The 10,630-nt window shown below is 31.6% G+C and overlaps 1 protein-coding gene across 1 annotated transcript; it reads right to left on the bottom strand.

Annotated features, from left to right (window-relative positions):
• Window positions 1-3,298: 3,298 nt before the first annotated feature.
• Window positions 3,299-5,840, bottom strand: LOC120076762 (cytochrome b-c1 complex subunit 8-1, mitochondrial-like). The gene is made up of 2 exons (XM_039030664.2): window positions 5,442-5,840; window positions 3,299-3,597 (listed from the first exon to the last, which is right to left on the bottom strand). Exons 1-2 carry the CDS (start codon window positions 5,609-5,611, stop codon window positions 3,549-3,551), a joined length of 219 nt encoding a protein of 72 aa, XP_038886592.1. The 5' UTR covers window positions 5,612-5,840; the 3' UTR covers window positions 3,299-3,548.
• Window positions 5,841-10,630: the final 4,790 nt, after the last annotated feature.

Below are 10,630 nucleotides of genomic sequence, written 5' to 3'. Positions count from 1 at the left end.
TAAGCATGGCAAAAAAAGAAGGGGAAGTTGAATATGAGATGGAGTTGTTTGGTGTTGGCCATGGCTGTTGCTTTAGTTGTGGTGGTTTTTGTTTTGTTTTATTTTTTATTTTTTTATTTTTTTTTTGTTCTATTTCTTATGCTATTGTGAATGGTGTGGTTTGCCTCTTAGACTGTTATGTTCTGTTTCAATAACATTGTGCTTATGCTTGTTTGACTATGTTGATTAATTCTATTTTTTATCAATGCTTAAAAAATATTGCCAAAGGGGGAGTTTGTTAGATATTATATGGTTGATAATATTTGTTTAACTATCACATATATTATCTGAATTGTCTTTGCATTTGTGGTTTTCTAGCAAAGGGATATTCTATGGAAATGCAGATTCTACAAAATACTTTCCTTATTAGGTTTTTCCTTCTATATCATCATTTGCCGATTCTTTTCCTTTTCAGTATGTGACTGCTATGGAAGTTAGGATTTGATTGTATGTGTTTCCGTTGTGCATATTTATAAGACAATTAGTCCTCAGGTTCGAGTTGACCATTTTATTTTGTGTGAAGCTCATGTTCGAAAGAAAACAACTTAGTGTGTTTTCGGTCAACATTGTAGTGTATTGACAGAATTGAGTTTCTTGAAGACGTACTTTGTGTTTCTTATATCGAGGGTAAGGAGAACCTTTTGAGAAGGGATTTTCAAGCTTAGGGGGAGCCTAAGCCATTCGAATAAAGGGGAATTTGTTCTTAGAAGGAAAGATACAACACGAGTGGGAATGAGTCTCACGACTTGAGGAGAGCTTAAATCTTATAGAGAGGGAGTCTCGATCTTAGAGGAAGCCTAAGATTTTTTTCACTGATAATACAACTTAGGGGGAGCCTAAGACACTGTGAGAAGGAGTCTCACACCTAGGGGGAGCCTAAATTATTAGTTGAGTGAAAAAGGTGTACAAGAGTCGCTGTAATCATGCATTTATTACAAATAAATATTGCATTGTAATTACTTATCATTGATATTAGTCATCTTTCTTCGGCACACTATCCCTTAGACGTAGGTGATCTATACCAAATTGAGTTACCAACCTTTGGTGTTATTTTATCTATTCTGCATATTTGATAATTTTCTTGTGGAATGCTATAATATTGCTTGTAACATAGTTAACTTGCAGTAGATACCTCCTTATCTTTTTTTTTTTTTTTTTCAGTATTATTATTAATTTCTTGATTGCTTTTTAGTTGAATTTATTTGAATGTAATTTTGGTTTAAATTACTTACTAGCAAAATGTGTATTCATTTGTTTAATTGGGCCTAGATTAGGAAAAAGTTTTAATTGGTTTGAGTAATCATATTCAGCCCCTCCAAGTTGTCATATCGATTTTACTTGATATGTTAGAACAAATATATTTTTAAGAATATTGATAAACTAACTTAGATGTAATTTACATGTCTTAAAAATCATATAAAAAATACAATTAATTAAATTAAGATATACCATCAAAATTAGATTAAAAGATTTGAATACATAATAAAACCAATGTCGAAACCTAAATCAGACCATCAAATGAAACACAACTCCATATCAAAACAAAACAAAAATAATAAAAATAACTCTCACCATAACATAATTAAAATCATCTCACCATAACATAATTAAAATCACGGTTTATCAGTTACATAAATTATATACTTTACTTTAAATAAAATATTCCAATTTATTGATATACAAAAGACAAAATATATCAATTAACTAACATACTAATATGTCAGACATAATATACAAATAAAGGTAAAGTTAAAATAATTAAAAGAAAAATCAGATTTAAATTTTTATTATATTTGCAATTTTAAAAAATATTGCTAAATTTACAAATACCCTTATGTACTTATTTTTGCTATCCATTACAATTTCGCTTTCTAAAATCAACCAATACAGAATTGATGACCACAAACTTTCAATTTTGGTATTTAGTTGGTCAGAAATAGTCACATAAATATTTTTTTAAAACTATCAAATCTATTAAACATATAATTACCAACGAAAGAGTTATGTTTATATCAATTTTAAACCCTTTCAATATTGCACTTTAAACTTAAATTTAAGCAAATTGCATTTCAAACTTAGATAAATATTGCCATTTTGACTTTAAATTTAAAATGTGTAAAAACCACACAATTAAAATTAAAAGTTAGTGGACAAATATAAAAAGTCGAATCGAGGGTAAAGATCACAGTATTTAATTAAATTTAAATTTTAATTTGATAAAACAAAAGTTCTAAAGGTAAAAAAATGATACAATCTTATGGGCTTAGGACAATTGAATTTTCCATTTTGATAACTATAAATTTTCATTTTATGCATCAACTAAGTTGGTAGAACAACCAGTTGATAAATGTAAAAGTTAAAAGACTCCAACTATTTTACCCCTTTATTCTACAGACCTCTGATGAAAAATGGTGGACTCAGAGTGCAACAAAAAATTAAAAAATCGAAAAACCAAACCAATCCAAATCAATTCAATAATTTGATTTGCTTTTTAGTATAAAATTGAACATATTAATTTGTATTTAGAAAAAAAAAAAAAAAATTGATTTGAATCATTTTTTTATTTGAAAAATCAATCAAAATCGAACCAATCCAAGTATGAATATACCCTTAAAAATAAACTTTAACATTAGACATCTTTTAATCTTTTAATTTATGATGCATATATATTTGTTGTTTAAAAAGAAAGACTAATTATTATGACACTCATATATTTTTCGTTCAAAAAAGTGTTAAAAAACAAAATAAAAAAGTCAAATTTCAATCAATAAAAGAAGATATAGACCCAATTCTAACCCGGAATTAGCAAAAGAACCAATTTAAAACAAAAGTAAAAATAAAAATAAAAACTCGAAAGAAAACAAAAACAACTAATCTATATTGATTGTGCTCTTAAATCCTTCTTTGTAAAACTATTGGTTTAATTTAATCGACTTCTTGATTAGCTCAAAACCAACCAAACCGAACCGGTATCACCTAGAAGGCCCATATAAAAATATGAGATTGGATGTCACTCTCATGATTCTCACTCTTCCGAAATGACATCCAACCAATAACCCTTCAACAAAAAATCAATGCTCTCATTGGATCTCTTCCATCCGTATGCTATGCCAGTGTATCGATTTTCACGAATTAGGAAAACAATAGAGAGGATGAAGTTAATGATTACGAGAAATAGAAAAGGGAGAAGAGATTAATAGGGTGGCTTTAGTCATACTCTGATATCATGGAATATAATCGGAGTCCAAAGTTTGGGTGATTTTGAGAAGTCTCCACTCTGCAGGAGGAGCGCACCATTCCAATGCATGTAACACTGATCGTTTTATAATAGTAATCACAAGACAAAAAATTTGTTGTAATTTATTCCAGCAAACAAGCAAGAAAATGTTCCTCAAAATAAAAGCACATTCTCATAGTCTAAGAAATCAGAGCTCCATTTGCGAAAAAACCGTAAGTTCAAAAGTTCTTCAAGGTAGATGATGGATGGCGTACCCAGGGACCAGGGCCGCTCAGTACCTGTGAGACAACTTTTCATTCTCCTTGTACTGCTGTGCGTACCTGCATCCATTTGCACACATGATGCCTTTAATGCGTGGGAGATCAACATTAAGAACCACAGGGGAAAAAAAGTTTACAAAAGGATATACTTCCACATGTTCATCAACCATAGTGTCATTTTCCACCAATCAATCAACTAATACAGGTCATTTATCTTATACATGTATATGCAAACGATACTTCAATCAAACTTCAGAGAAGGGGGAAAAAAGGAAAACACAACATGAATAAGAATTAGGTCTTGTCTAATGCTAACACTGCATGATACACTTTTTACATATTGATGCATCATGCACACTTCAAAGAAAAAGAAAAACTTTAGACTCTGTTTGATATTCATTTAGTTTTTCTAATTTCTATTTTTAAAATTAAGAAAGGTGAAGGTAAAAATCTTCCCAGAAAGTTGTTAGAAAACGAGCATTGTTATGGTTGTGCTCATTCCCATCTAGAGCTCAAAAATACTTAAATACGAAGTTTTCTCAGGCATGATAATAGTCATTTCATCATTCTACTACAAAAATGTTATTCTTACGTCTCACTTAAATAACAATAATACAAAGCATGAATTAGTCATCACATTATCATCCAATATTAATTTTTTATTGTCTTTTAAACCTCTTAACTGGATCTATTCTTTTATTTTTTTTAATGGAAACAAGACTATTCATCGATATAATGAAAGAGTATATTCTATAATATATGAGGGGAGGGTAACTCTTAATGTCTAATCTATAATTTATCGAAAAAATTATAACTTCCACCCTATGCGCTACAGAACTAATTTTGCTCTTTAATGGTAAAATGCATGAATTAAAGACAGAATATAGCAATTAAAGTGCTTTTTTTTTCTTTTTTCTTCGGATGTTCCTTTTTCAGTCCCTTAAATGATTAATGACCTGCTCCTCACAAACACATCATAGAGCACTACTATGTATTTTATAACATATTGCATTAGGGATCGTCGTGTATATCTTAGCCCCAATGTGATTGTCATCTCTACCGCAATCTTTATTTTTTTTTTTTCATTTTTCTCCATTCCACCGCAATGTTCATGAAAAAGAACAACTAGAAAAATGAACATCGCGATAGAAATGACCATCATATTAGGGTTATGACAAACATGAGCATCCCTAGCACTATACTTATAGAACTGTTAGTGAGCTTCGACGCAAGCAAAATGTTATTGTGGAGGCAGGTCATTAATCATAAAGGTATCCGTCAAAGGATCATCCATCCTAAAACATCGCAATTAAAACTATAGGGGAAGGGTGATTAAAGATCTGATTGACATGACCTAGGAACAATTTCAGTCAAGTGAAGCAACGCCTATACTTTTAATAAAATTAAAAAAAACAAAAACAAAAACCACAGAGCTTTCTATTCCATTCCAAAGATTAATCAATCCAACCTGAAACCACTATGCGCAATAAGATGAAATCTATCAAAATATTTGCCCTCAGTTCCAGGTGAAATTCGTATATGCGAATATTTCAAATATAATGGCTTTGGGGGAAATATTTCACCTACGATCTTAAGGCTGGTCCAGAAAAGACCAAATCATGACAAGAATTCCACGTCAGTGAAATTATGCATTTCCACTTTGAATCTGATTAAGATATAAAATCTCATCTATATTGGACCCAACCAGGTGTTATCGAAAGACAAACCTTCAAGCTCATCGAGAAACCAATGATGACCGGATTGTTCTTTTTCCCTTTTTTTTTTTAATGATAATAGTTTGAAATATGAAAGGAGGAAACCATCGACAAACAAACCCTAAAATCGAAATTTCAAAAATAAGGAAAATAAGGAAATGAACAAGGAGATAAAAAAAAAAAAAATACGTGTAGGTGCCGACTACGGGGGTAATTAGAAGGGCGGCACTGATCCAGTTCTCGGAGATCTTATGGTGAATCTTGCCGGGCAAGTCGTTCCATAACCCGGTCATGATCTTCTGCTGGAACGGCGATAAAGCGTAGATCACAGCCTTCATCCGAACCGGTTGCTTCCCCATGGCAATCCTAAATCTTCTTCAAACGCGGCTATCGAATGCCTCAGGCGAATATGATGAAGATGACGGCTTCTCGGTCGAAAGGGGTCGGCTCTTGTTCCCAAATCTAAGCTAGACTCTTCTACGAGAACTGCGTATTTCAATACTAACATTCACCGTTGGATTTTCCCCCCATCGGACGCTTCACAAAAAGAGAGAGAGAGAGAGAGAGAGAGATTTTGAGAAATTTGTATAAATCAAAATTAAAAATGATTACTTTTTTTTTTTAATCTTCTCCTTTCCACTTTTCTCTAAATCCTACTTGGAAGAGTTATAATATAATTTTTATTGTTATTTTAGAAGGATTTCAGAAGAGATGATTTTACTATTTTGAGTTAATAATATGAACCATTTTTATTTATGTGGTTTGGAGTTAGATTTTTAATAGATTCTAGTAGAAATCTAAATAAAATTACAAAAGTGCTGTGGATTTGAGAAGCACGACGAGAACATAGATGTCAATAAAATATAATATTAAAATAATATAAATAAGTATTAAAATAAATTAACATAATATTTATAAATATATAAAATAAAATAAATAACAAAAGTAAATAAAATAACAAATTATGGATTTCTCCGCTCTCTCCAAACTTTTTAGAATTTGCCCCATGTGTGTCTTTCAAAACCCACAAAATACCATTATTTATAGGTAATTTGACAAGTAGGAGGTGGATTACATGGACACTAAGAATAAGTATTTACAAGACACATGGACAACACTTTGGAAAATGGGGCATGACACATGATAAATGGACACTAAGCATGAGCATCTAATGAGTATTTATTTTCTATAATATTTATAATATTTCCTCTTAGATGCCCATTATATATATATATATATATATATATATGAAAATGCCTCATTAAAACCTTATTAGGAAAAACTCAAGGGGAAAAACACTAGTGAAGAAAAAAAGTACACATTTCATATAATATATACTCCTATAATAATACAATATATTTACTCCCATCATGAAAAACATCACTTAAGATCTATGAGTCGCAGCATTCCAATATTGAGTACTAATTTTTTAAATGTTGCGGTTGGCAATGATTTTGCAAATAAATTTGTCGGCTTATCTTTCGAACAAATTTTTTGTATAGTAATGTCCTCATTTTCTTCAAGATCATGAGTGTAAAAAAGCTTTGGTAAAATATATTTTTTTCTATCTCCTTTAATATATCCTCCTTTGATTTGGGATATGCATGTTGTATTGTTTTCATATAATATCGTTGGAAGATTTTTACTAGAAGATAAACCATATGTTCCATGAATGTGCTAAGTCATTGATCTTAGACATACACATTCTCGATTAGCTTCGTGAATTGCAAGAATTTCATCATGATTTGAGGATGTGACTGTTACGGTCTGTTTCACCGATCACCATGATATAGTAATTCCTCCACATGTGAATAGATAACTTGTTTGAGATCTAGCTTTGTTTAGATTAGATAAATATTCAAAATTTACATAACTAGCCAGATCAAAATTCAATTTATTTGAATAAAACAAATCCATGTCAATCATTTTGCGGGATAAAGAAGTATATGCTTAATTTTGTTCTAATGTCTTTTAATTGGAGAAGAACTATATCTTGCTAATAAATTTTATGAAAATGCAATATCTAGTCTTGTATTATTAGCAATGTACTAAGATATGGTACTTTAGGACCAAGAAGTTCTTCATTGTCATCTTGAGGTCGAAATATATTTTTCCTCACATTTAATGAACGAACTTCCATTGGAATATTCAATGGATGTGTTTTGTCTATATAAAATCTTTTCAAAACTTTTCTTATATAAGTTGACTTATGAACAAATATCTCATCTGATAAATGCTCAATTTGCAAGCCAAGACAAAATTTTATTTTTTCGAGATCTTTTATCTCAGATTATTTCTTAAGATATTCTATTGCCTTTGAAAGCTCTTTAAGAGTTCCAATTATATTTAAGTCGTCAACATATACAGTTATAATAGCACAGTTTGACTGTGATTTCTTTATAAAAATATATGGACATATTGGATTGTTTTGACATCCTTCTTTCAACAAATATCCATTCAGGCGATTATACCACATTCGTCCGGATTGTTTCAATCCATATAATGACCTCTATAATTTTATTTAATACAATTCTCGGGAATTTGATTTATATGTTTCAGGTACCTTTAATTTTTTTGGAATTCTCATGTAAATATCATTATCAAGAGATCCATACAAATATGTTATGACTACATCCATAAGATGCATGTTCAGATTTTCATACATAGCTAGAGCAATTAAATATCTTAATATAATTGCATCTACCATCGGAGAATACGTCTCCTCATAATCAATACCAAGTCTTTGTAAAAAAAACCGTGTGCAATTAGTCTTGCTTTATATCTTGTAACCATATTATTTTCACTTCTTTTTCTCATAAATACCTATTTGTATCTCATAGGTTTGACACCTTTTAGTGTTCGGACTACTAGTCCAAAAACCTGACGTTTTGAAAGTGAGTTTAATTCTGCCTCGATTGCTTATTTTTGCTGAAGCCAATCTTTTCTATGTCGACATTCTTCGACAAATTTTGGTTTAGAATCCTCATTTTCAGATATAATATTAAGAGCAACATTAAATGCAAAAATGTTGTCAAGAATTACACCAGTTCGGTTCCATCTTTTTCTTGTCTTGATATAGTTTATTAAAATCACATTATTATCTTAGGTATTTCACCTTCCTCACTAGTTATGTCGAGGATTTTTTCATGGATATTTACATCATCAACCAAGTTTTTTTTGTCTATTTATTATTTTTCTTTTTCGAGTATTTTCATCTTTGGAACCCACTAATTTACCATGCTTCTTGTTGTGTTGGGATATCAATTTTCGATGAAACATTTGCAGCTGGTATATGTGATTTAATTACTTTCTTTGCATTCATAAATGCATCTTGTAACTAATTTTCTATATTTTGCAAATATATTATCTTCTAGACTTCAAGTTCACATTGATCTGTACGGGGATCCAAATGAGACAATAACAATGCATTCTATGTAATTTATTTTTCCAACTTCTTAATTCCTTTCCCTAATGTTAGAAAAGTTGTATCATTAAAATGACAATCAACAAATCATGCATTAAATACATCATCCGTCAAAGGTTTAAGATATTTGATAATTGATGGGGAATAATATCCAACATACATTCCTAACCTCCTTTGAGGATCCATCTTAGTACATTGTGGTGGAGCAATTGGAACATATACTGTGTTGGGGTTGATGCCCTAAAGCCTCGTGTCCTGTAGTTTGTAAACAGTTTGTACGAACGCTTGTGATGTATAATATATGATACTTTACTTTACTTCATGATTTTGCTCAGTTGAATGTTTTATTTGCTTTACCACAAACCAATAAACCTAAAATCCCTGGTTATCTGGATGTAACTTAAGCATGTATGTGGTGACATACAAATGAATCATGTCTTAAGTGATAACCAAAATGGTCTGTAGTATATGGATATAGGAGGGAAACCTTATCCTAGTAACGCTACGGATGTGCCCCACTTTATGGAATAGTTACAAGTGTTGTAACTTATCACAGATGGTCTGATCCTGATCATTCGTGTAGAGAACATGCGAGCAGGGGCATCCTATACAAAAAGTTTTTATAAGACCTGACCACGAAGTGTTAACGTCTCGTTATATAACACCGTTCATGACAGAGATTTCACTTCAATAGGATGACCATAGGTAACATGATCTCAATCCTGAGTGAGTTGAGAACTCCTGTCATTGAGGGCGGTCATTTGATTTCCATAGGTGCAAGTGACCAGGTCGCCGACTCAAACCTACCACTACTTTGGAGATTCGTCTGATTTGGGAGCTGGGAACTCAGCTACACAAGATGGAATTCACTCCTTCCTCGAAGCAGGTCAAGTAGATAGATAGCTCCCTTAAGGGCTGATTCCAGGGCTTGAACGATATGACACCACACACCTTCTCTTGGCCCGAGAGGTGTTCACACATAGTTGGACTATGTTGTATTGTTCATTACAGGTATCAGTAGTACTTAAGGAGTGAGATGTAACTACAACGACAAAATAATAAATTGGCTAGCTGTACTTACGAGTATCTGTGAAAGGTCATCGTACTCATGATTGGTTATATCCGATGGACACAGAAATATATCTGTGGTAAAAGAGTTCAGCTATTGGTCTTTAGTGAAATGCCTAGCAGTTAACAGATGGTGTATCTCGTGGCTAAGAGTTTAGTCAATTATTCACGTACCGTTAGAGCTTCGAACCATAGGTCCACAAGGTCCTTTTGGTAGCTTGGATAAAGTTGAAAAATCAGTTTTTTGGTCAGTTTGAAATGTTCAAATTGACAAGAGGCAGTTCGATTATATATGATATAATTGAACTGGTTAATTATATATGATATAGTTGACTAAATGTATGAGATACATTATTTTGGAGGAAATTGGATATAAATATGATTTATATCAAGTAGAGGAGAAAACACTATAGTAGATATATGATATCAAACTATAGGTTAAAAATATATTATGATTATATTTATTATTTAATTAATTAGACGGTTATGAAATAATTGGCCGAGTAATTCTTCGAAATCGTGCGAAAGTGGAAAGTTCGAATTCAATTCTTGTAACTAAAGAATAAAATGAAAATTGTTTTCATTTTGTGAGGGATCCGAAAAATCACTCACGGTGTGAAAGTGTACGATCGCATAGCATTGAGAGCCTATACGATAGTGCCCACCGTCCTAAACGATCGTACACTCGCGCACTAAACGATCATTCACGATTTCTAAACGACTTACTTTTTCTATACGATCACTTAGCGCGCCGAGCATACATAAATGATCGCTTAGCTAAACCTACATGAACATGTAGCTTTTTCTAAACGACAAGCACTCAACTATACGATAGTCTTCTACTATCTCCCACTTGCTTGTTCGTATAACATGATCGTCTTTTCCT

Source organism: Benincasa hispida, chromosome 4 (genome assembly GCF_027475165.1).
Source record: "Benincasa hispida cultivar pf3 chromosome 4, pf3_genome.v1.1, whole genome shotgun sequence".
NCBI lineage: Eukaryota > Viridiplantae > Streptophyta > Magnoliopsida > Cucurbitales > Cucurbitaceae > Benincasa > Benincasa hispida.
This window is presented reverse-complemented; position numbering and strand designations above follow the sequence as displayed.